Genomic DNA, 27,300 nt, shown 5'->3' with positions numbered 1-27,300 from the left:
CTGGTGGTAGAAAAAGAGAATTTAAGTAAGTGATATATAATAATTCCGCAGTGATCACACATATATACAGCAAAACATAGCGAGGGGGTTTTTGCAGTAGAGAACCATATCATCCTTTTCAAGTTGTTATAATTCTATTTAATTTTTTTTTTTTCAAAGAGCTCCTGGAAAAGTTTTCAAAGCGTTGCCAAAAATAATTATGTCCATATAAAAGAAATGTATATTTAGTCACATCTCTAGCACAATAGCTTTCCCTGTTTTGTTACACATTTCCTCTCCAGCCAGAGGAATCCCTTAAACAAATCCTCATCCTCACAGGAACATGCCAAGACTGTTTAAGACTATTTGACATGGACTGTATTCAGGGCCCAAATATGTGCATTATACCACATTAAAACCTCCACACATATTTACTTACACTTGGTCTAACTGTCACGGTGACACTCCAGTAGTTATTTTAGTGTAAACATTTCCACTTCTCATTTTATGAGGGTGAAAAGCTGCAAAGCAGAGGAGGTATTTATCGGTTTTCAAACACACAAGCGCTTTTAGAGGCAGGGCATTATGTTGACGAACGCCCGGCCTCAGCAGCGGTAAATCCGCTAGAGGGCCTGTTTATTTGGATGTGTAGAGCGTGTGTCCCGGGCTCCTGGACCGATCTGTGCTACACACAGAGCCTGCCACGGTGGACTTTGCAGCCAAAACAAGCAACTGAAGCTTCCAAATGGCCAAGAGTTGGGAGTTTTCAGCTCCAGTAGAGGATTCAGTGAAACAAGCGGTAACAGGGAACAGGTTAGGAGTTATTTTTATTACTTAGCAGTTTGTACAGGTTCTAGCATGGAAAAATAACATGTAACATAAGACTGTATTTACAAATCCTTTTTTACAAAATGTCTTTACAAGATTTTTTTGTCGATTTTTTTTTTTTTTGTATCACTTTTAAAAATTTGAGACTACAACACAAAAAAAAAACATTCACACATCAAAAAGCAAATGTAATACACACATAAATAAATATAGACATTCACTGACTGCTCCAAGACAAATATTTCTACAGCCAAAGAACATGTACAATTCATCTCCACACATTATAATTTCATTAATAAACGTGAAATAGTACTTCCAATATAGTTATTTGTTAATCTGTTAATGAAATATTGCTAACATACTGAAAAGAGGTAACACAGAGACGTTATTTCATGCCAACGGAATGCCAACAGTTGTCATGCAAAAAAACATCACGAGCTTTCAATTTGAAGCAAGTAATTCATTTACAGCTCAAAAATCAAATGGACTACATGCAACATACTACATGAAATATTCTGGGTTAGACGATAAGGACTTTAGTTACATTATCCATCGATGCAGACTGCATGTCTAAGCGCCTCTTTGATGGGTAAACACAAAAATAAATAGATTAGGTTCTACTTTTTCATTCTTTGTGGATGAGCAGAAGTTCTGGGATTTTTCCATCATTCAGTTTTCATCAGGCAAAAGCTTTCAAACGCATGTTTACCAGTACCAATTAAATGTCTTTTTCTTTTTTTGATGTGCACAATGACAACTGCATCGAAAACTAGGGATGGAGTTATAGGATCTCATTTGACCAGGAATTAATCGCTTCCTTTTAAGTCTGGGATGAGCTGGAGCTGGGGGCGAGGAGGTGAGGAATATGAAACCTTACAGTTTAAATTTCAAACGACACACACAAACCCATCCGGCGATATCTAAGTGAAGAGAGAGAGAGAGAGATGTGCGGGGTAAAGGGAGCTTCTGTGTTGGTTATTGAGCCTGGAGAAGATCAACCCAATTTTTCTGAGCTGAGGGGGTGCGGAGGGAGGTGGTCCACTTCATGGTCCGGTGCGCTGAGTTTCTGTTAGGTTCCACACATTCCTTTCTTGGCTGACAGGAACAGAGAGTCACAGGTACGTCTCCCAGTCGGGTTGGGATCTTTCTTGATGTGCAAACTCAGTGTTTCTCCAATGATGGTTTCTGGTGGTGAGGGTGGTGCTGTCGGAGTCTGGGTCCTTTGGAGTCACAAATATTCACATATATTAGTCACTGCTTTGAGCATACGATCTAAATGTGCTGATCATGTTATTTGATGTACTTCAACGTTTTCATCCATAACCGTATCAATCTAAAAATGGTTTAAGTAACCATTTTCTAAATCTTTTTTTAAAGGACAGCTTGGGCTGTTTGGGCTTATAAACTCAACTAGATGACATCTTCTTCATGAGTATAAGAAATAAAAAGAGATCATGTCTACCTAGTATAACACCTTAAAATTTAAGGTCAACCAGAAACCAGTCATTTAACAGGTCACTATGATTAATCCTGACCAATAGGAAACTCAAATATCTGGTTTTCTTTCTACTAGAACTCACTACACAAGAATCAGTAGGTGTGTTTCCATTGACTACCAAATTGCACAATTGTAATTCCAAAAATAAATATGCTAAATTGAAACACTGCAATTTAAAATTAAAAAAATTAATAATATCTTTTTATGCTTCTATTAGGTTCTTCAGTCATATCGAAATTCTTATGTTTCACAAAACTGCAATAGAATAATTTTCTTCCACATCACATAGGTCACATGATCTACAGCTGAACTTTACTGCCATGTAAAAACATGAAGAGAAAGACTTTAATTAGTTGGAGGACAATGGCACTCCTTAGACCCATGGCTAAAAATGTTTATATCTCATGTGTTTACATTAGCCGCTCCATGATGTTTTCGGAGTTGGCGCGTGAACAGATGTATTCACGTGCAATTTTAGTTGCATTTGTTATTTAATGGAAATATTGCAAATGCAAAACTTTGCATTTTTCGAAATTGGCAGTATATCGGCAGTGTTACGCACATTTTCAATGGAAACGTAGCAAGTGAATGCAACAACCTAGTGCATTTGTATCGAAACTCCCTTGATCTATATTAACATCGTTGTTTGTGGTCGTTTTTTGTAGCCAACTTTTATTGTTTTAAAGCTCTGAGCTAACCTGCTGCTTAGCCATACAGAAAGTTGTCTTTCTGTAACCCTATTAGGCAATAAAAGAGTGCATATGTGTAATCAGCTAACAGTAAAAACACTTTGAACACACCTGGAGGTAGGACCAAATACATAAATGTCCTTACGCCCTATTTTCATTCAATAGCTTGTTAACAGTAACTCACGGTGTTGTGCCACTGGGTGTAAATTCGGGGTCTGGAAGGTTTTGACAGTGGCAGGTCCCTCTCCTCCAGTTGTTATGACCTGCACCTCCAGTCTGTAGAAGGTAGATGGCCGCAAGTTGGAAACAACAAGCAGATTATGATCCTGCAAAGGCAAGGAGAAGAAGTTATCAACCGAGATGCAACAACCATTCCCTGTGAATTTGACAGTGCCCTAATTTAGGCTATAAAACAGATTTATAGCTGTCATTGGAGAAAGCAGAGACAAAAACAAAGCCTTTGTTTTTATAAGGCTGCTGCCAGTGTGACAAAGTGTGCAGTAGGTGGTTTTATTTATAGCCATGCTCAGGAGGCTAGGGGGTGCAGATAGGCAGAATGAGTTGTTGATGAAGCAGATTATGTCAAAGAGTGGCTGTATAAAAACCCTAGCAGAGGATAAAAGAGGACGGCATGATGGCAGATGAAGGTATGAGAGGGAAACCTCTAGCGCAAGCAACACTACCTCAGATCTATCCATGTGCCTGTTTGCACAGAAATGCCTTATCACAGGATTCATGCAGAGTCTACAGAGCGTTATCTGAAAACCACTGTCTCCTGTGACAGATGCTCTACATTTTAATGCTGGGGACAGAGTGTCTGCTCCAAACACAGCATCATTTTCAAAATATGCATGACAACGTACAGACTGTTCCGGCAAATAAGAAACTACAAAAATAATCTAACAGGGTGAAGAGAAAAGCATCAGACTTGTTCCATTGGATTGAACGTACTGGTGGCAGGATCTGGGACTGGGATATGATGCTGTTCGGCAGGCTGTTTTGCCGGCTCTCAGTGTTGATCTCCGCCCAGGTGACCTGGAAGCCTGTGATCCGCTGGTTAGGAGCCACCCTGGAAACACGCCACAGGAAGCTGCCGGTAATGTTTCCGTCATTCATGGAGAAGGAGGCCGTCAGATTTTCTGGCTTAGCGAGGACCTTTGGAAGCGCTGAAGCTGGAAAGAGAAAAATGACAGCACTAAATGGAAATGTAAAAATTCACATTTGTTCCAGGTTGGAGAGAGGCTTTTTTCTCTTTAAATCCACATCATTTGCCAAGAAAATGTTGCACATGTTGACTTTTTCTTTCAACCGTTTATAGATTTTCTCCATCATCATGCTGATACCACAACACACAAAGGCATCTAATTACTCTGCCTCTGCTAACGTGGATTGATTTTAAAATACTCTTCAGGGGTGAGACGGTTGAATCCTCACCTCCCTCTCCAGGGCAGGGGATGTGCTTGTGGGTCTTGCTCTGAATGGTAGCACAGGATGGGGTGAAGAAGGTGGTGCTCTCATCCTTGGAGCGCCGTTTGGACTTCAGCAAATGGACGGTGACTTTGTACTTGCAGGAGAACAGCAGACCCGGGAGGTTGATGTAGTTCTCCTGAGAAAAAAAACAGATTTTTCAGCCCTGATGACTCTGACGTGTCTTCCAGGTCAACTCCCATGTGCCACTTCAGAGATAATTAAATACACAGACCTGGAAGAGATCAAGTTCCTGCTCAGGCCTCTTAAACATGTCTCACATTATGGTGAGACTCAAACCCCATATATGTAGAACAAGCTTTACAATTTAAAATGCAATGTAACTTGTTTCATATCTAAAATAAATAGAAAAAAACATCGGAAAGTTAATTTGTTTGATCTAACTCAAAATGGGAAACTCACACATACACTGTATATTGATGATTACAAGAGCTTTACATTCTGTATATCATTACTTTGTTGGGATACAACCCTCCAGACCTGACTTGGTGTCAATGACTTTGTGTTGACAAGAATCACATCAGCAGTCTTCCCCAGTGATTGCAGAGGTCATAACACAACATTTCAGTCATGAAAAGTCATTTCTGTTGTACTTTTGCTGCATTTTAGTTTTCTGTAAAACCAATGACCATGCCTTATATCTCATAACTAAAAAGTATTGAGAAAAACACCTGTATGTAAGACATAAACACAATAACAGGAGGACTTTAATAGAAGGCAGCAGCATTCATACAGCCTCTAAATCCATGTTAATGTGTTTAAGCAACAGCTTTTCACAGTAACCTATTTCAAGATTTAATCAACTATTGATCTTGACAAGAAAAATAAAAGCTAACACTTTTCCAATTTCTCAGAGGGGAAAAAAAGAAATCTTGCTGACTTGTGGATTTAGACCTCATGGTAATAAAGTCGGCCTACATTAATAGACGGTCCCTTAGGAGAGGGTGTATATTCTCTCTGATATGAAACAGCTTTGATTAACAGTGAATGAGGCGCTGCACTCACATAAAAGCACAAGCCTGGACTCCTCCTTGGTGATATATGGAAAACGCATATTCCCAAGCAACCGGGAAGCTGCTTCCCAAAGAATGTGTTGATTGAATGGCTCTGACACCCTCGATAAGCTTGAGACACTGATCCCAAGTCCCCACCTTTTTTTACATGTACACAACTCTGTCACAGATACATGGAGCCACATGGCTAAAGCCTTATGAGGAGTGCTAGCCCCAGAAACCCTGGAAAAATAGCTTAAGTATAAGTGTTTTATTGGCTAACATACCACATGCCTGACCATAGTTACTGACTCATGGGACTCCAAACAACAGCCAATGTAAACCCAACCTAACAGGTCTTTGGGGTTCACTTAGTTGGTCTTGTTTCATCGATAGAAAGCTCCTTTCTCAACAAAAGGTTAGACACATGCTTTGCATTGAATTGATCCGCTGACCAGGTGGAGGCTCTACAAGTTATACTCTGGGAGGCAACGTCAGCGAGACTGACCTGCGTGACTGATTTCTCTGGGCCTCGGGTCTCATTATGGCTGCAGTACTCAGGCATCCACTGGACATGGTAGCGACTCACTGTCGGGTCTGCAGCAAATGAAAAACGAGGGAAAAAAGAGTGGAATGTAAAAAACATCCTCAGTATGCAGAACTCTAAATTCAGCCTTAATACTGAAAACATGCATAACAAGGGCAGGTCCAGCATTCTACAAGCTGCATAATGATCAAATAACTCTATAGAACAGAAAAGTGATTATTAGAGACAAACTAATAAGCAATGCAACTAATGTACCAACTTAACCATCAAATTGCTGGATTATTATTTTTTTTTTTTTACATCCATGTATTTTGACATTCTAAAGTTTTAAAAGCTTCTAAATTCAGGTACCTTCAGTCCTGTTTTTACATTTTAAAATTAAACAAAACAACTGAAAATAACTAAAGTCTTAACCTGAATTTTATGATTTAAAGGATGACAATTTTATTAGAAATAATGTGGCAGAGTGTTTTTCTATTTTCAAATATGCAGTCATAGATGCATTTTTATAACATTCAACAGATTTTGTATTTTTGTTTTGAACTTTCATCCTGCAAAATCTGATGGAATTCCACAAGAATCACAATCATTACGACAGGGAAACATAATGCAGTTTATGATAAAAATGTTAGGATTCGCTCTAAAAAAAATTAATAAATATCCACAACCCGTTCACACCCACTGTAAACTTTAGAGATTTAGATAGCTTAGCCATAGATTAGCCATATTGGAAACAATTTCTTTCATCAAAATGAAGGACAAAGTTAACTGAAAAGAAGAGCCACATCATTGATGCCATTAAGCAACCAAGCTGATTGGAAATATTGATAATTGATTGAAAGCAAAATCACAACAAATAAAGTTGAAAAACCTTAAATACCAGAGGACTGTCCACACTGACGACAGTTCAATACCACAATGGACATTTACATCATGAGAAGAAGCTCTTGCTCTTGCCAAAATAGACAAGCCTTCTAAACATCCCCGAGAAGTGTTTTCTGATCAGACGCATTTAAGAATGAGCTGCCTCAATGACAAAAAAAAATGCTTAAAAGAGTCGAGGTGAGGCTTTCAGCGTCATGCTTTAGGCTGTTTCACTTAAAGTGATAATGTCCATTCCACAGATTGCAAAAAATGTATTTATAAATACTTGACCTTTGTTTCTATGGCTTCATATTCTGGCTGCAGACCTGCACTGTCAGGATCTAGAGCTGCACTGTCAGGATCTGAAGGTGATTTGAAGAGTTTCTAAAGTAAAAGCTAGCGTCGAGAAACTCCCCTTAAAGCTTCCTTTCACAATCAAGAGTTGTTATGCTGGAAACTTATGTACACGCGCAGGTTTACTACCCACCAAACTCCTATCTGGAATAATAGATATTTGCTACATAGAAATAAGTCTCTGTATTAGAATCGCTGGATGGAAAATGGCATTTGATCTATGAGAGATTTTCTAAACAACAATGGAGGTTGCCTGTCCTTTGAGGGTTTTTGCTTACTGAATAATTTAATGCTCAGTTTAACACTGTCATAAGCTCTAGTCTGGCAGCAAATACGTTCTGTGTGCTATTCCCAAAGGCTTTGAATAAAATTTCCCGAATAAACTTCCAGTCGTGACAGTGCAGGAGACCCCATTTTGCAGGTCTGCAAACAAAGTTTCCTGACAGTGCAGGTCTGGGTCCTGACAGTGCAGGTCTGCAGCCAGACTCTCTTGTTTTTCTCCAATGTAAGGATAAATCTCATACTGTGCAACCTTGCATCTTCAGAGCAACAAGTCATCTGGATCATGTTGTTGCTATATATGAAGACACAAACACCATCCAAACTTCTCAGCAGTGTTTATTTTCCCATCACCCTCATCTTTGTTCACAGGGGTTATAATTAATTCAACGGTGTTGCTCGGTTTTTCCTTTCAATATACTTCCCCCGATTAATAATTGAGTTGTGCTACGTTCGCCCCTCAGCGGGAGCCGGGGTTGTAGTGGGGGAGATAAAAGGGGGTCCTTTGAAGGCTTAGACACGGATCTGGCACTTGAAGCCCCTGAGCTCTTTGGAAGCAGAAAAGAGGAATTACAGAGAACCAGGAAAATGGGGAAAAAATAAACAAGATAGGCTTAGCCAGGGCTGACTGAGAGGGGAAGTGGCATGTAAAACAAGAGATGGGATGTGGAAATCAGGTAGTGAACAGAAATCCAGCAGTGTTTGATAAATCATGACAAGAGGCGAGCTTTAGAAGTACCGCCACCGCACAACTTCTGTGTATTGTCTGAGCGCTGAGAAGATAGCACATACTTTATCAGAGCTGAAGTACAATATCGTTGCCTTTTGTCCGCTGGAAACAATCCAGAGGCCAGGCTGCTTTGGATCACAGACACAATGAGTGAAAGTTTAATCACGGTTCAGTTAACCTGTCCCCTCTGTCCGTCACACAAACCAGATGTCCAGAGACACTCCGGCTCTCTGGGCCATCTGCGTGTCTGGGTGTTTACATAAGCCAAGAGCAAGGCCATCCTTCAGACTGATGAGCAGCAGCGGCAGACACTCACCGCAAACCAGGACCACAATACAAGAAACAGGTCCTGGATTAACTTTGCTCTGCAACGCAGTGATTCCCTAGCCACGCTTGATCCTTGTCAGCATCACTCAGCTCACTGATTCCAAGCCAAGCTTGCTAACAGCTCTGCGCCAGTCCTGCTCCCCTGCTCTCCTCGCTCTGATTCAGCAGTTGGTGTCTCACCAGGCCTCTCCTACAGCCAGGCCCCGCATTCTTGACTCAAAGATGTGGAGTTTGGCCCAGGCGATGACATATATTTGCAACATGACATAGAGCAGTGAATGGGACTTGACAGGTTACCCTTAGACCATGGCTTTCAGGGTTTCCATACTTTCAATCTGGTATTAGCTGAAGATTTTTAGGAGAATGGATGCCGCTGGGAGAGGCATGCTTTAACCCCTCGTGGTGCTGGAACGCGCCACCATGTCTACTCCCTATGACATCAGCTTTTTGTAAAGTGAAATGAGACTAATGTGAGAATCTATTAAATACAGCTGAGCATGGGTTCGGTGTGTTTATTGTTCTTTGCTAAACAGTGGCTCCTTCCTAACCGTCCGTGTGAAGGTCACCAAGCGCTCGTGTTACAAAGGCCCTAGCAAAAAACGGTTGTTTTACTTACATCAACTGACACCGCATCTATAAGCGCAATCCGCCATTGTTTAAGCGAGCGAGGATCAGTCAAAACATCTTAATGCGGTGCACATGACTCATAGTGATTGATGGCCATGACGGGGTGCTAATTCGCTGGGAACAAAAACAGAAAAAACAGAGCTCCTACCTCCTCGCTTCTTCCAGTAGACACGGACCTGGAGCTGACCATCCTGGTAGAAGGGTGTGCCTACTTCCAGAGGCCCAGAGGGGCGTTTGGCCAGCGTGGAGCCCACAGGGGATATCTCCTCCTTCTTGGACTTGAGGGTAGACTTTGCTGGGAACAGAAAAGAGAAGTGTTTGCTGTGGTAGCTAAGATACAACAGTGACTGTGTTATGGGACACTCTCTAGCAGGGTAACAGACTTGATTATATCTTTGGATGATCACAGCAGTGGACAATACTAGGAGAAACCCCTTCTTTATGCATGGGTGCTCTGTAACTGCAAAGGTTGGAAGTTCATCCAAGCAAAACAACGGTCTCACTCTCACTCAAGAACAAGAACACAGGCTGCAGATGAGTGTGGACGTGCTGACAGTATACCTTGGCAGTATGTGGTTGTTTGCCCTTTCAGTAATTGTAGGAAATTCAACTCTAATAAGAAGTAAAACAGACCAAGAAAGAAACTTAGGGAGGATTTTGCCAGATGAGTTTCAGCAAATTTATTGTCACTACGTCCAGGTTTTCTTTCATTTCACCGGGGTGCTTTCTTACTATTATGTATCTATCTCAGCACGAACAAAAATAAACCTACACTAGAAGTACCGGTATGCTCCAACAGAACATACAATCCTAACAAGTTTATTTTTTAAGGCTGATTTTGTCAGTTTGTGGTGTTAAGTTCAGCCTCTACCTGTTGTAATATTTGTTGGGATTTTTTTTTATTTTCTGAAGCCTTTGCTGCACCTGCTGGAGACAGGGAAATTAAATTTCTCAGCTTTGTTAAAGTAAACTCTAACTAAAGGTCACAGATAGATGAATTTCAATTCAATAAATCAGAAAAGGTTTATCATCCCTAATGTGCACATTATTACAGAATTCCAAGAGATGCACTGCAAAATTAGATGCTTGGAATTTAAACATCCTACAAGGCTGCACTGATAATTTGGCTTCAAACCTTTTGGAAAACTTGTAAAAGTTACATCATCAATGAAGATCTTTATGACAGTGTTTTTTTACTATCAAGCATAATACTTTGCTGTCCGTTCCATTTAGGATATTGCCCTTAGATATGTTGTGACCACAGTTAAAAATATGCTAATTTAAATGATAACTCTCCTATATTGGTTAGAAGTTGTTACTGAAGGATGAACTGTCAAAGAGAAGTGTGATATCTAAAGCTCAAGTCTGTAAAGCAGAGCAACATTTATTAAAGAAGGACATTTTATTTTCTGTTACATGTCTGACATAACTGCAGTTCAATTAGCTCCCAAGCTTTTATTCTGTAGGTCATAGAAAGGCCTGAATTCCTAAAAGCTGGAAGCCATGTTGAAATTTGAGAACTAAGGTGTTGTCCTATGCACATTAAGATATTTTTGTAATGCTAGCCACACAAACCATCCAAACCGCGACAAGTGCTAAATCAAATGCTTAAGTCATATCTTCACAATAGTTTTTTCTTTGTTTAAAAATAGCAAAAGTCTGATTTGTGAAAATTGCAACTGACCAGCAATGGCAGGAGTAGATAGATAACATAGATATTTTCTAATAATTGTTTAAAAGTAGTATCAGTCTCTAAACAATACTGTAGAATATGTATATAATACTTGTTCCTAATGCAAAATTTAACATCTTCAATATTTTGACTATAAATCTGCTACAGACAGAGTTTTTGACGCCAGTGAAAAGCAATAGTTCAAACAGTGTTGCAATGCTTCATGTTTGCAGTAGTTTGTACATAGTTTATTTCCATTTTATACGTAACAAACTGAATCACATGTAACAGATAAAAGACATCTGAATGAAGAACGGCATAACTGCCTCAGGGTTTACCTGATTCATTATTTTGAGAGGTGCTGAAGTGGAGAGAGGCCTTGGAGCTCTTCAGGCGCACCTGTCCCCAGTATGTGACAGCCTGTAGCTCCACAGTGTAACTGTTGTTTTGCTGCAGTCCCTCCAGATCCACCCAGCTCTGAGCCTACAACAACAAAAAGACTAGAATTAGTTTTGTTACTATATGTCTGAAAATTTGAAAGCTTTTCTAAGTCCTGTCACTGTAGCAGTCCGAAGGCCAAAGCCAGTGTCGGTCTGTGGGAAAGACATATTTTCGGAGCACATCTGGAGCTCTGGAAGGTACCGTGACCAGGGAGATAGCCTTCGGGGGGTCCTGTGAGTGAGCGGTGTTATCAGAACCTCCCAGGGCTTCTTCACTGTGCTGGACTTCCAGCATTCCACCATCAGCGGGAACCTGATGAGTTCCTCTTATTGACTGCGTGTGTTTTGACATTCTTCAAGCAGCAGGCTGCTTTCAAAGCCCCTGAGGTGCCAAAGTGGAAACCAGTAGTACATGTGTCAACAGTTTCTGGTGTCTCCCACCTCTATCTCCTCTGTGCCACATCTGCTATGCGTTTTAAAAACTAATTCAGAAGAAAAAATCTATAGGTGTGTGTGTGTGTGTGTGTGTGTGTGTGTGTGTGTGTGTGTGTGTGTGTGTGGACTGTCTAGACAATCTGTCTTCCTGCTCGGGTCTGTCATCAAATACTCCTCACAGATAGCGAACCACATGAGCCATTTGATCAAGCATTGCTACAGTTTCACATATAAACAAAACTAATGAAAGTCATACTTTTAACAGTACCTGTAGGAAAATAAAATAGCATTAGGTTTTGCACCTTAATCTTATGTTGTTGCATAATAGATCAAAGGTTTGCAATGACCTTCTTGTTGATAAAGAACAGCATTCTGCCACCAATAAAGAGAGACTCATTCCTTCAGCTTGCAAGGTTACCTCCGTTTGCTCTCTTCTTGTGAGGTTTGTTCTACTGTGGAGTTGTTCAGCCATGTGCAAAAGATTTAATTTTGTGGCACTGCTGTAGACTTGGATCAAACACATTGTAGGAGACGTCAAAGGGATTTAAAAAATTAGCTTTGAAAGTGAGTATAGCTCTTCTTAGGATTAGGTTGCAAATATTTTTTACTGGACTATCCCAATCTAATAATATGAAAGAAGTGCTGAAAACTGAAAAAATCTAATGTAATTTGAAAGTTTATTAATAATATTCTTGAAGCAAATTAATTGGCTTTTTTAGGACTGGTGAAAAACTACATATTCTACAGGTTTTGGCAATACATCACCAACTTGAAACTTTCAAAACACCCTCCTCAATGGACTTCTTTGTCTTAAAGGTATAAAACTTTGGTATGTTTCTAGAACTTTCCTAGACCTACCTAAAAGTATCTTGCACACATGCCCTACAACAAACAGGAAGTCTGGCATATTGGATTTAATTCAAAATGATGACAATGACTTGGTCATTTATAGCCTTAGCATTGGATTTATCATCGCCTAGCAGGCATCCCCAAACTCGGTCCTCGAGGGACGCTGTCCTGCAGGTTTTAGAGGTTTTTCTGCTTTAGCACAGCTGATTATGATGATTGTAGTAGAGCAAAAACCTGTTAATCAACTATCAATTAAAATCAGCTGTGCTGGAGCAGAGAAACACATAAAACCTGCAGGACAGCGGCCCTCGAGGACCGAGTTTGGGGATGCCTGGCCTAGAGCCTTTATATTAGCCCAAAATCTGGTAGATTTGTTTGTACGGCATGGGAGGTCTGAGTAATCAAAACATAAGTTTTACTGTATGCTTAAGGGGTGGAGCCAGATCTCAGAATTAGACATCTTGCCAAAAAATTGCATTTGAAATAACTTCTCCACAGAATGCTGCAGAGTCAACCCTCTGTGATTAATTCAAACCTGGTCCCAAATGAAACACTATGGTATATGACTAACAGTCTCTAAGCCCTTCCCTCAAAAACAGAAAGTGTATTTTTGCTTTGCCTAAATTATCAGAATGTACAAAAAGATCTCTAAAAGCAATGGTCCAAACCCTAAAGGAAGTCAGCCATTTTCGATCAAATATATCAAACCACCATTTTGTCTTTGTTACAAAACTTACAGAGTTGTTGAGTAAGAAACTTCAAAATAACACATCAAAGACTTTAAATACTGGGGATCAAAAGTAACTAAGGGATTTTTGCTTGATCAAAGTATGGCACCACCTCAAAACCTGACTCCTCACCATAAATCATCATGGCATAATCACTTCCAAACACAGGGGCAGAGCTGTAGCAAACCTTGTGTCTTGTTTCAGACCAGGACTCTAGGCATTTGAATGCTTGAACGCTGACCTCACCAAAGCTTTGCCTCGTAAGATGAAAGAAAATGAGTTGATATCACTTTGTATCTATTACTGAAGCTTTTGGCTAGAGGGTGTGGACTGGTACGCAGCTAAGAGTATTGTCCCACCAAGGCCTTATGTTCAGCTCTAATTTCCAAATTTTTCACTCCATTGCTGCCAAAATTGGAAAAGATTAATCCCCACACAAAAATCCAGGCAAAAATTTGGCGAGTGGGGCCTAAGCATAAAATAATAAAAGACTAAAATAAAACTTGTCTGCCTGGCTGTGTTTCCTGGACGGTGCCTCCTGTGGAGCTGGTTGACCGTTATCTTTTGTATCTCTGCTTCTTTTTCTATGTCTGCTTCTGTCTCCTTGAACCACAGACGGCCTCGGCAGATGGCGGCTCACACTGAGCCTGGTTCTGCTGGAGGTACCTTCCTGTTAAAAGGGAGTTTTCCTCTCCACTGTCGCTACAAACATGCCTCGGTGTGAGGGATCGCTGAAGAATCAATGAGTTGATGCAATAAACTGGTTTTCGTTAGATGGAAAACTTTGAACCAATCTGACTGCATGATCTGGTTGAATTGTAGGACATACATGTAATTTATTAGGACACACATTGAAACCTATTTAAGCCATGATCCATACTCCACAGGAAGTCAGCCATTTTGAATCATAGCTGCAATAGTGCGTCCTCTACTCATGTCATATCTGAGAAAACTCCCCTTAAAGCTCTTGACTAGCAGACTTCAAGATGTCTGTAAGAATTAAGTTACGGAGGATCAAAAATGTATAAAACATTTTTGTTTTATCAAGCATGTGGGTGTGACAGCGAAGCAAATCTCCACATCTCACCACTTGAATACTCTTGGCTCTAAATCACACATACATGACCAGAGTTGCTTCAAACTGCTTATGAATAATCTTTGGCAGTCTGCAAAGTTGTCCATTGGACTTTGACTCAACAGTGCCACCAAAAGTGTGAAAACAACGGTGTCTCTCTGATGTATCATAAAACCTGCTCAAAATGTAGTGTTCTTCCTGGTAGACCAATGCTCCACACATTGGCGTGGTAATTTGATAACATCACCTGCGCCAGGTACTTGCTGGAGAAGATCTTGACTGATTGTAGGTAAGGTTTAGGCTGTTACCATCTGTTACCCAGCTTGACTGAGGCAGCAATGCACAGCTCCCAACATCGCTGCAGTGGCACTGGGGGAGGATTTAATTCAGTTTGGATCCCATCTTGAAAAAATGCCTTTCCCAAATGAGCCATTTATTGTGTTCACAGTTTGCAGATCTAACCACATTCAGTTAAGAGTCTAAGTGTACGACGCTGTTTACAGTGACAGAAGAAAGTATTAGCTGCTGCACTGTTAACACTAATAACATTTCCAAACAACCAGTCTAAAGCCCTAAGTTTATAAAGCAACAGAATAATCTTTTCTGTTTTGCAATGTCAGTCCCCGCTAGCTATTGCGACGCCAGTTGCCACCTGTCGTGGTGACACCGGTCGCCATCAAGCATGAACAAGGAGGTTGCCACCTGGTATGGTGACATATGTCACCACAGGGTTTCACGCTCTTATCTGATGTCAGCTGAACCCAAGTAACCCCATGAAGCCTTTGGTGCCAGTCCAACAATTATGTACTAAGTGGCAGGTACCTCAAAAATTTACTCAGGGAATTTTCAACATTTTCTGTAAATAATGTACTAATTAAAAGTATCAGGTCATTGAATTTCATATTAAAGCTATTAAGTATTTTTATGGCACTGATTTGATAATTTGAACAAAGTATCTGTTTGGGATTGTTCCATACTGCAGACTATATTTACAGATTATAAAATTCTTATAAAACAATATTTCTTAGTTTTTAATCATATGGTGCTTAATTCATATATCTGTACATTGCAGAGATCTATTTTCTAAATAGTTAAAAACCAGTTTATTCTCTTCTGAGAGCCCTTAATTAAACAATTTACCTTTGAATGACCTAACTTTAGGGTCCCTTATACATACATACATGAAATAATGTTTGGCAATCAGATTTTTTTTTTTTTTGTCTCAGCTCTTGCCTTTAATAAGATGACCTCTGACATTTCAAAGATAAGACCAACAGTCTTTTATATCTGACAGGAATAAAAAAAATATAGCTGGAGTAGAAAGGGCTTTAATAATATAAACCAATGGTGCTTTGTTTCAATCACAATATTTACAAAACAATTAGGGTCTGGCACACACTGATTTCATTGATTAAATAACGATAACAATTCGGATTACAGTTATGATAACTGCTATTTTTAAGCTGCTTGAGTTTGTGCTGAAAGTACAAAAATAATTAAATAAATGAAGTAAAATGAGGCCTTGCACATACAAAAGCAAAATACGGGATTAGCCATGACTAATGCCTTCAAAAAGCCAACAAAAAACAGCATAATGCAGATTAATATACTTAAGAAACCTAGACATGGTAATCATGATAAATCACTTTGAACAGGGCTGTTAATCAGATTTAATGTGTTGTCCTTCAAATATTTCATCGGGATAAGTAATCAAAACAACAAAATGCATTCTGTTAAAAAATATGATTGATAAATACACTTTTTCTCGACTGCATGCCAGAATAGCAATGAGAGAGAATAAAGAGAGGGGCCATGACTTTACAGATAAAGAAGGAGGCATTACCCCATTGGTGGTCTTTCTCCTCTTCTTCTTGGATGGAACCATCGACTTTGAGGGCACAGTCCAGCTCCAGAACACTTTGTAGTGATGAATAGGAATATCTGGCTCCTCTGGTAAGCTCCAGTTGAGACGAACAGTCACCAGGCCTTCGTCAGCCAAAGTCACATTTGTGACGCGCAGACTGGTAGGGCTGGGGGGCGCTGAAGGGTCTGGAACACAGCAACAGTAGGAAAGTTAATGGAAACAGGTTTTACCATCTGTCAATAACAATGGGATATGGGAAATATAAATATATTTTAACACTATGATATGGTTAATGGCTTGTACTTCTATCACATTTTTTCAGGTCAGAAGACTTGACCAAAGCACTTTAAACTACATTCAGTCATTCACCCATTTATGCACACACTCTAACACTGATGGTGGCAAACTACATTGTAGCCACAGCTGCCCTGGGGCTCACTGACAGAAGAAAGGCTGCCGTACACTGGTGCCAGCGGGTCCTTTGACCACCATCAGGCCAAGGACACAACAACACTGAAGGCCAGAGCTGGGGCTTGAACCAACAACCCTCCTATTGCAGGGCAAACTCCTGCATCAGATGTCACCATCGCTCTAAACGATATATCTCATCAAGGTGAGGTCTATCTCCTAAAGTGCTCTCTTAACCGTGTCTAATTGATTTTTAATCATTCTTTGCACTCCTGCGCACTTCAGCATCTTAGTCAAAAAATAAAAGCTTTTCTCACCTTCCTAGAGAGGTAGGTTGCCTGCTTAGGACAAAAGGTCCCGATTATTACTTTAACTCTCCATTTAGCATTTTTTCATCATTGTGCACAGGGCTAATTCTTTTCATTTTGAGAAAAATTCTGATAAATTTGTGTTTGCAGGTTTTTTCTTCTACAACATACACTCATTTTAGACTAGAGGTACCAAGAAATCAGCTGGTGTTTAACTTGACCTTAAGCTAACTCGGAGCATGTCACCAGGCTGCCAATCTAAAGTAAGAAACTTTTAAAAATATTACAAGATCCAAGAATAAAAAATACTTCTTCTAAATCAAAACCAAAAATGATAGACTTGATAAAAACTTTGTCAAATTGTAAAGTGTTGGCTTATAAATGTAACATAAAGTGGTGTTGATAAAACATATTTCCGTACTTATCTTTTTTACGTATTTATCCAGATTTCCAAATTAGTAAAATGAAACTCAGGGATAATTTGCAAAAAATTCCTTTCCAAAGCAGGTAGAGTATTAGGAGTCAGAAAGAGTTTCATCACTAAACTCCGCGCTGTAGCTGATGAAGTGGGACCGCTAGTATGACTGTAAAGGAATGAGCTCAACAGCGATGTTATGACAGGTGTCATGTCATGTCTATGACAGCGTTCAGCACCACTCAGAGCACAGGTCAGGGGTTAACAAACACATGCTGCTCACTTTGGCTTCACATCCAGCATTAATGTACTTCAATACACGAACACTGACCGGAATGAGCCTGGCCCTGAACCTATCCATATGTGTGCCGGATGTTAGTCCGGTGGAGGGGTACCAGTGGAGCCCCATGCCAGATGAGGGGGAGTGATCCTTTAATGAGAAAATGATTCATGCCACAACCTGCTTGGCTCCCATCTCCACGGTTGTCTCTCACCTGAAACGCATTTAATCAGGTTCAAAAACACCAACCGGACACATCGGGTCTCTAAACCCACTTCATGTCAACTGTGCAAGATAAATATGTAGTCAGTTCTTACAAATTGGCCTTACAAAGTACGGTCGTGCAAAATTGCAGTCAGATGATACGGTCATATTACACAAATAACAGTTGCATGACAGAATGGCCGGCACTTCATCAAATCCCTGACAAGTCTCATCAATCTATCAGTGTTTTGGCACTGATTGTCCTGATTGGAGATCGCTTTCCATCCCTGCAGCGCAGTCCCTCCCCCACCTGGTGTTGGCCTCTCTGGTGGACGGCCATCCATAATGCTCCGAGGAGCAAACGTATGACAAAGAACTGACAGCACAGGTCAACACACAGCCAAATACACTAATATCTTTTAGATGTGGTAACTGATCTAGTATTTGGCAGAACACGGTGAGTCACGGTGAACACGTTTTGGTATGTATGTCATTGGCATGATATATAACTCTGAACTCAGTGGTGCTTCAGGCACAACTGGGGGCATATTGGTTTGATTCTACGTGGAGGGAAACAATAAATCATATGAAATAACATGTTCATATTCTGGAATGTGATAACAAGATGATTCAACAATAACTCTAACAAATGCCATCTGCAGGGCTGTTTAGAAAGTTGAATAAAGATGTGTCAGACAGAGAAACATAAGACGGGATCAGAATTTTCTTGGTACAGATTTTATGATCATTGTCTGAGAACAGAACAAAAAAAAACATTAACTTGAGATAAGGTTTGAACCAAACAATTTACAAGAAGTGAAGTTGTTAGCTGTGCAATGTGACAATATGTGACTGCTGTAAGAGGTACTAAGCACTTTGCATGGTGCATGGTGTGAGGGATTGCTTTTTTGTCAATGCAATCATTGGTTTACCTTAGATAGAAAACTGAACCAACCTGACAGTATGATCTGGTTGTATTGTCTCTGTAAAGTGCCTTGAGATGACATGCGTTGTGAATTGGTGCTATATAATTAAACTGAATAGAATTTTATTAAATGGCTTTAAGTTTCCAAATGGGCCAAAGACAACATATGTAACTTTGTCAATAAGGGTGTGATATTTAATCATCTACAAAGAGGATTAAAGCAGCATTTTTAAAAATGCAAATTTTCCCAGGTTAAAAAATGTTTGCCTCATGTTTCCAAAAGCTTCCACCCATCTTCAACATAATAAATAAAGGCCAGTAAGTTTCAAGCATTAACTGGCAACACACATTAATATACTGTACATAAACACACACATACCTCTGGAGGAACGGAAGTGTTTGCTGGGTGCAGTGAAGCCGCGAGTCCCATGGACATTGACTGCTGCAACTCTGAACTGGTACCATCTGCTGGCTCTGATGTCAGCCAGTTGGATGCGCTCCTCTGCGGTCTGAGGGACAGATGGGGGGGGCAGAGCAAACCACAGGGGTCAGGGTTTAGGCAGGGTCACAGCCCCAATCTGAGCCTGCTGCCACATCAGTCATCTGCGTGTTTCTCCCTGCCAAACTTTAAAAGACCCTGTGGCTGTGAGGAATGTGCATCGCACTACGGCTTCACAGCTGTAGCATGATGCATGCAATGAGGGAAGAAGCTCTATCTTCAGTGTGGGGAATATATAATTCCAAGAAAAAACAAGGGGAGTTTATGGAATCCCCTTACGGAGATCTCACAATATGCTGGTTCTTACCTGAGCCACTGTTTCCCATTCTGTGGCATCATCCTCGGTGGGATGGATGCCGTAGTTCCAGCGTCGCTGGACCACGTAGAGGACTGGCTCGACTGAAATATTAAACTTGGATGACCAGCGGATCTCCAGCTGACCTGAAGGCTGCTCCAAGAACACCAGATCCTTCCTCGGTTTCAAAGGGACTCCTAAAAGTACAGGATGAGTTAAAAACCACTCTGTGTGAAACATCATAGCTCAAATTCAATGTTTTTTTCATCCTTCCTCCTCCTGGGTGAAAGTAGGCTGGAAAAGAAAAAGTCAACATCGGAGCTGGGAGAGATACAGATCTGAAAATGAGACATGACCTCAGAGCAATAGATTTAATACATGCTGAGGGTTAACAGCAACATCTCTCTCTGGTGTGACAGGTTGCGATATTTCCTGGCCGCCACTTTAATGTTTTAGTAGCCGTACTTCTCAGTGATGATACACGTAGTTTGCGTCTAGGTATGCGAGATGGAGCGCAAAACTTTTTTTTTCTCCCTCTCTATATTTTACAGGTGCAACACACACCAGTGCAATAAGGCACAAATGCACAGGATCTTAATTTGCATCGGTGAACTTCACTTTTAGCCCTTCAGACAAAGCTGACATGGCCATGTGCAATAAATATAAAGATAAGAGATTTATAAGCCCAGCACTGAGCCAAACACTCAGCCAAGTCCGGCTGAGGCTTTCAAGCAGATTTATTGCAGCAGAGATATAGTGAGTTGTTGACTGAGCGTTGGGCACAGTGATAATGAGATGGAGATTGGAAAAACAAGGCTGAAAGTACAGCAGAGGGCTGCACACACGACACTGTTTCTGATAAATCACCTGTTTTCCCCAGGCTGTTATGCTGGACCTCTGTCACTGTTCATTGGCTAAATCCTGCTTCACATTTATGAACGGCGTCGCAGTTTGTACAAGGCCACCATGCTGCACGACAGCGAACAATGTTATCAAGGCTGTTTACATGCACAATGTTTGGTCTGCTGAGTGATTACACACAGCTTGGAAAACAAGCTTAACCACTGCACAACATATTTGGAGTTTCAAACTAAGATTTGTTTTTTTCTTTTATGTGAAGTCCTGTGAAGTATTTAAGTGGAGTCCTAATCTAACCTGAACCATCTTGGTTTGGAGAAACAAAGCTTAGTTCTAATTAAGAAGCTAATTGAACACCTATTTTGAGAAAAGTGCAGTGCAAAGGTCCAGAAGCACCTTTCAAACCTATTTGGGAACAAGTGTGTCTCATGAAGGGATTTTGCTTCTTAAGCTATAGTTCACTTTCCTTTCTAAGGTGCTGATGGAGATTGAGAAAACCTTTGGTGATGTCTGGAAGCTGTTAGGTGGGTTGTGTTGGAGGAGAAACAGCCAGGCCACACAGGTACAGGCAAATGTGAATAAACTTAATTTTGGTGTCTTAAGAAACAAAGGCTGGGCTTGGATATGGGGCTGATCTGCAGAAAACATTGACACCATTTCTTCCTACTATTAATTGCAAATGGATAATAAAATGTAAAGTCGTATAAAATAGACTGCAACATTTTTAATTTTCATCTTACTTTTAGAACTTCTCTCAATACAACTACAATTAATCCCAAATCATTCAACTCCACTGGAAATCTAGATTTAGCACTATTTTGTCAGCAATGAATAGAATAACCTTTACAGGCATTTTGGAAATTAAAACTGTTTGTGTGATTGCTGAACAGCTTAGTATGTCATTAGCAATGAGGTGTCTTTGAGGTTGGAAGACCTCCCTCCCATCACCTTAATCTTTCACTAACTCCTAAAAAGGTTTATCAGTCAAGTCATTTATACATTATTAAAATCCAATGTTATGAGTAAATTGGAGCTTTACTGTATGCCAAATCTTTTCCTCCAAACAATGAAATTGGATCTGTTGCAAAAAATTTTATTTTTTCTGTTGTAAATATCAAAGCCAAAACCAAAAGCAGCAAGGATTTAGTAGAAACTACCATCTATCAACTTGTACAGTAGGTTACCATGGAGACTAAATGCAGAGAGCCAGTGGACAGATACAGGTTCAGGTTCCACTGGACCCTTCAATATAAATAACCATTGAATGCAAAAGCAATCCATTACTATTTCCATGCATATTAATGACATTTTTGTTGTTATTAGATTTCATCCACATTAGACTGGCTCAGGTACCATACAGGGAAATTAGACTTTCTAGGGAAAATAAAATGTCTAGAAAAACTCCAAATAACCCCACTTCAAAATGTCTTGATAATACCTTGAAGTTGCATGGTTACAACGTCTGTACTTTGTTTCTTTTCATTGATAGCAAATCTCTGCAAAGTAACAGCTGGGGGTCATTGTGTTGTGGTTTCACAGCTCTATGGCACTTTCGGAGTCTGCGTGTGTCCCTGTACGTGCGAACAAACGTGTCAGATTTCCTGCAAAATAACCAACACCGAGCTAACCACAGCATTCCTCTTCCCCTCCCATTGCCTTTGCTCATCCTCCAAAGGCACACACAGCTTTGCACAAAATAAATAATAAAAAAAACATCTTATCTACAAACGCACCAACACGCTCTTCCGCTGCAAGTGGGAGGAAGGATAGTGCATTTTCACTCAAGTTGACAAAATCTAAGTCAAGTTTGTTCCAAACATTATGCAGCGTTCATTTATCAAGGGCCACACGCGTACTTCAAAAACTATGATGTAACTTCTGCCGAGGAACAATCAAGACTGCGCCATTCATTTGTGTCTATATCATGCCAAAGATTACACTTTGGGAATATAATTCTCAATCCTCACGCACATACTGTCATCGGGACGGCTCCAATTATGGAGGCACAGGAAAACCCTTCGAAAACCGCTTGTTTCACAATGTTTTCAATGAAGTCAGATATAGCTGGGACTGATTGACGGAGTTGTGGCAACAGTGTCAACAAGACTCACTAAATTCTAGCTTTATCTGACATCAACGATTGTTGCATTTATCATGGAGCTGCTTTTGTTTAGAAACCATGCAAAACAAACTGAATTGCATCACATGTCCGATCTTCAAAGAATATGAAAAAAGCTAATCTAAAGAGGCTATATGGAAATGCAGGAGTCATGAGCAGCACATAGAATTGCCATTTCTATTCTTGAACAGCATATTTTATCTAAGCCCTGTTTCCTCAAATAAAACTTTGAGCAGTGGAAGAAGATGGTTTTCTACAACAGATCAAAAGCTCAGCAGGGGCCCCGTGTCTCTGAGTTCTTGAGTTTTTTTCTATCAAGCAGCATACACATGAGCTGGGGGGGACCCTAACCTGAACATACACATCTGAGAGTGATCTCAGTGGGGGAAACGCTCCATTTCTCCTCGCTTGTGTTTGCTAATGGTTTCCAGCATTGTGGCTCATCACGCCGAAAACTACAAACACACGAAGAAACAATTATGCTCTTCAGACCATGAGCAACTAATTAGACCTTTAACACTGAGGATGGGGACAAGAATTCCTTTCTGACTTTCACCAAAAAGCTCAGGGTAATCCAGTGCACAGTGGATCCAGAAAGTATTCACAATTTTTCCGAATGAAGCTAACTTACGGCCTTATCCCAAATGGTATTAGTCTGTTTTATGAAAATTGTACACACTGTACCACATTAGGACAATGTGAAAATGTTCTTAGAAATTATTGCAAAATATTACAAACAGAAAACTAAGAAAGTACATATTATGTCTCTATTAACAGCTTTTGCTTAATAACTTATTGATCAACATTTGGCACCAGTTACAGCCTCAGGCCTTTTTAAATATGATGCCACAACCTAGACACACCTATCTTTAAGCCGTCTCACCTATTCCTCTTTGCAATGCATCCCAACCTCCATTAGGCTGCATAGAAGACGTATTAGCTGAGCCATTTTCTTATTTTTCCAGAGATGTTCAATCCAATTCCAGTCTGGACTCTAGCCTGGTCACTCAGAAAATTTACAGAGTTGTTCTGATCCTCTACTTTGAGGAAGTCTCTACATTGCTGCACTTATCTTTCGCTCTATATCAACTAGTCTGCCAGGTCCTGCTGCTGAAAATCTCCCGTAGCATGATGCTGCCACCCCCATGCATCACTGTAGGGATGACATTCACCTGGTGATGAGTGGTTTCCTACAATCAATACATGTGTCATTCACACCAAAGAGTTCAATCTTTCACTCGTCGGACCAGAAAAATTCATTTCTCATGGTCTGAGAGTCCTTCAGGTACCTTTTGGCAAAACCTAGATGGGCTCCAGTGTGCTTTTTTCTTTTATTAGTGGCTTTCATAAGGCCCCTTGGCCATGCAGGCAGGATTGGTGAATAGCTGAGGTGATGAGTGGTTCTCTCTTAACAGAAACACTTCTGCTCTGACAGAATGGCCATTCTGTTTTTAGTCGCCTCTCTAAAAAAGGCCCTAGCACCGCGACATGCACTGTCATCTAGAACCTTTTATTGACAAGCATGTGTCTTTATAATCGTGTTTATTCAACTGAATTCCTCCAAGTTGGACTCCATTAAATCTGTAGAAACAGGTCTAGCGAAAGGAAAGAGTCAGCTTTATTTTGAGCTTTGTGACTGACTGTAAAAATGTACATAAATGATTTCTTAGTTTTCTATTTGTAAAATCACAACAATCTATAAAAAATAGTTTTGTTTGAAGAATTTGGTGGAGATAGATTAATTGGATAGCATTTGATATAAGTCTATAACATAACTAACTGTGGAAAAGGTTCAGCACTGTGAATACGTTCTGGGTAGGTAGGGCATGTTATTTGCGATCTATCCATGCAACCTGAGCCAAAGGTGAGTGAGGCAAGTGGTTCTTTATGACCCAGTCACTGTGTTGATGCTGGAAAAGTTCACTAACAAAGTGTGCTTTCTCAATTTTTTTCTACAGTACAATCAAAAATGTCAAATTCTTATGTTAAATTAAGATGTGATAGGCTTTATCTAAACCATTGCATTGTAGCTTGTGGCAATGTTTGGAAAATCTTTAAAGTTCCCAACAACTTTTATCCCTAAGCTGCACGTTGTGTTCCTTTGACTTCATCTCTAAAAAAAAAAACAACCTGAGAGCTTTATAGAATGCCTGTATATAAACTGAGGTTTGATTGCACAACAGTGGAATCTTCTTACTGACTTTAAAGTTATTGTTAAAAGGAATAGTTCCACCTGTATTGTCTTGCACTGCTTTATGATTATATGGAAAATACAAGCTCAATGCAGCATATTTTAGTTATTTCAATGTGATTAAAATTGGAAAAAAAGAACTGAGACACAACCACTATTGTAAAGGCTTCTTCTACCTTGCAATGCTTCAAACCTTTGGAGCGTGACATCTACCTCCACTACCGTCTGATTTTATTAAACCAAATGGAAATCAAAGTATGTCTCCTCTTTGCAAATATCACATTACATGTTCCTGCTCTACGCTGCTAAACAATAAGCACAGCAAAACATGCCTGATGTGATTGAAAGTATTCTCCCCTACAGTCCATCACTGCAGCAATTCAAAGCTCGATTTAAACTCATCTTCCACTGCTCCATCTCCTCATCTCTGTTATGGCCTTAGGCTGCCAGCCATATAAGCCGCTGTGTGTAATGTAGATCCAGCTACCAATCTCCAGGTTAAGGCGGGCCTTTCGGTTTTCTCTCACATAACGACTCAGCACCCTTAGAAATATCCAGTCGCCTTGGGCAGCCCTTTTAAAAACCATTTCTACAGGAGCTAAGATTCCTGGATACATCTTTGTCTGTAATAAAAAAAAACTCTTTTAAGCTTATCCTTCCATTTCTATACCTGAAATAGATTCCAATTTGCAGCAAGAACAGTGTGACTAATGTGTGAAGGAAGCATAATGTAAATAGATGAAAAAACAGATTTATAATTCGGAGCATGCTGCTATAAAAAAAGAAACAAACATTTACATCACTGAGATGTCCAACTGATGTTATGAAGGAATTGCTCCAGACTACCGCTATTAATCACGTTAAAATGCTGACAGCCCATCATCACCTATGATATTTAACTTAGTTAATAAAAAGAAGAGGGATGTGGCTCTCTTTTTTAAATGTGACTGTAATCTACTCCTTTTAAAAATAGTCTTATGCAATGAAAATAGTGTGGACTATCAATCATTATAGGACGTCTCTAGATGTTTGGCGTTTTGCATCACAGTCTGCTCACTTGTTTTTCCTGATAATTAAATCTTATGTTACATAAATCATCTGCAGAGCTTTTTACCGTTTACCACTTGTGATTTAAACCAGATATTTCTCTTTGCACTGTTACTGCCTTTTTTTCTTCTGATGACTCGTTATAAGGAAAAGCCAGCAACCTGAATCTGTGTTCAAATAGAAATAAATCATCCCTGTTGTAAAGACACATTACTCAGATATGTGTTCATGGCAAGCATGAAAGACGTTAAATAGGTACTGTATATGAAACAGGCTAAAAATGTATGAAAGCAACCAAGTAATGGGTTTAATATTCTGAGCTACTTTGTTCTATGGTTAAAGTCAGTGAGCTAGAATCTCTAAAGCCCCTTTGTTTTAACCCCTAAAAGTGGGGCTTGGCTAAAAGCTACTGGATCCTTAAGGGCCGTCTGGTGGGCCAAGGATGCTTTAAGGGGTACTTTTAAAAAAAGGTTGTAGGTTAATCTATTTTCAGGGTTTAAACCAACCTGATGCAGAGATAAAGATCTACAAAGTGACCTGAATCGGACACTTTTGACCAGTCCGCTCCCTGGCTAAAAATTTAATCAGCACAACATACGGTGGCCTTGAAAACACTTTGACAGAGTTGTTAGGATTAATTTTATTGGTGATGTGTGAGTCTCTAATAATATCTGCCTGTAATATGTAAATACTAATGTTTTCCCATGTAGTTTACCTAATTAGGACAATTCCGCTATGTACGTGGCAAAGATTTTGGGAATTGAATGAGAGCAGTGTCCTTGATCTAAAAACATAGGGTAATATTTTGAGCCATGGATGTCTCCTCATTTACAGAAGTGTATGATGTAACGATGTGAAGATGTGACACAGATGTGAAGACTGGAGTTGTGTAAAATGCTTCTTTAGCTGTGATTCGGGGCCACTTTAAGAGGTGTGAGCCCGGTTGGTAAGCATTGCCTTCTGTAGCTCAAAGCAGTTTCTCTGAACTGAGTAAGTTTAGAATTTCTGTCAAAATCCGTTGTCATGTGTCATGGTTATTTAATACATATACATCATGAATTGTTATTTAAATAGTTTGTGCCGAGTGATCTCTTCTCAAAAAAAGAACCAGAGAGAGAAAGATTCATGTTGTAAACACAGAGTTTTCCTTTATAGAGTGAGAAAGAATAAAAAGAGCAAATTGTCAGTTTCATTTTGGTGTTTAAAAAAGAAAGTCAGACAAAGTGCAGTGGTGTAAGAAACTGTCTAACATGAAACTAAAAATAAACAAGCTAAAGGAAAAAACTAAAACAGTTTGAAATGTAACATTTCTGATAATTTTGTCCGTTTGAAATAACAGAGGAATAACATGAGAGTAAATTTCTGTTTTGACAGCTCTAACACAATAAGAAACATTATTAAAGTGTATTGCATGATTAAATCCAGGAAATTATTTATAATGGAATACCAGGTTCAGAACAAATGTCTGGCAGGCTCTGGGAGTACT

At 39.8% G+C, this 27,300-nt stretch overlaps 1 protein-coding gene across 1 annotated transcript in view; it reads right to left on the bottom strand.

The window, feature by feature from the left end:
* Positions 1 to 787: 787 nt before the first annotated feature.
* The window catches only part of anos1 (anosmin 1), a 67,569-nt gene continuing 41,056 nt past the window's right edge, over positions 788 to 27,300 (bottom strand). The window contains exons 5-14 of the mRNA XM_015395713.1: positions 19,612 to 19,796; positions 19,185 to 19,314; positions 16,245 to 16,450; positions 11,213 to 11,357; positions 9,351 to 9,497; positions 5,983 to 6,071; positions 4,429 to 4,600; positions 3,946 to 4,166; positions 3,179 to 3,320; positions 788 to 2,027 (exon numbers count right to left, since the gene is read on the bottom strand). Coding sequence (XP_015251199.1) covers positions 1,969 to 2,027; positions 3,179 to 3,320; positions 3,946 to 4,166; positions 4,429 to 4,600; positions 5,983 to 6,071; positions 9,351 to 9,497; positions 11,213 to 11,357; positions 16,245 to 16,450; positions 19,185 to 19,314; positions 19,612 to 19,796 — 1,496 coding nt within the window. The 3' untranslated portion in view covers positions 788 to 1,968. The remainder of the gene's footprint in view (positions 2,028 to 3,178; positions 3,321 to 3,945; positions 4,167 to 4,428; positions 4,601 to 5,982; positions 6,072 to 9,350; positions 9,498 to 11,212; positions 11,358 to 16,244; positions 16,451 to 19,184; positions 19,315 to 19,611; positions 19,797 to 27,300) is intronic.

Source organism: Cyprinodon variegatus, unplaced genomic scaffold, assembly GCF_000732505.1.
Source record: "Cyprinodon variegatus isolate N-32 unplaced genomic scaffold, C_variegatus-1.0 Scaffold754, whole genome shotgun sequence".
Lineage (NCBI taxonomy): Eukaryota > Metazoa > Chordata > Actinopteri > Cyprinodontiformes > Cyprinodontidae > Cyprinodon > Cyprinodon variegatus.
This window is presented reverse-complemented; position numbering and strand designations above follow the sequence as displayed.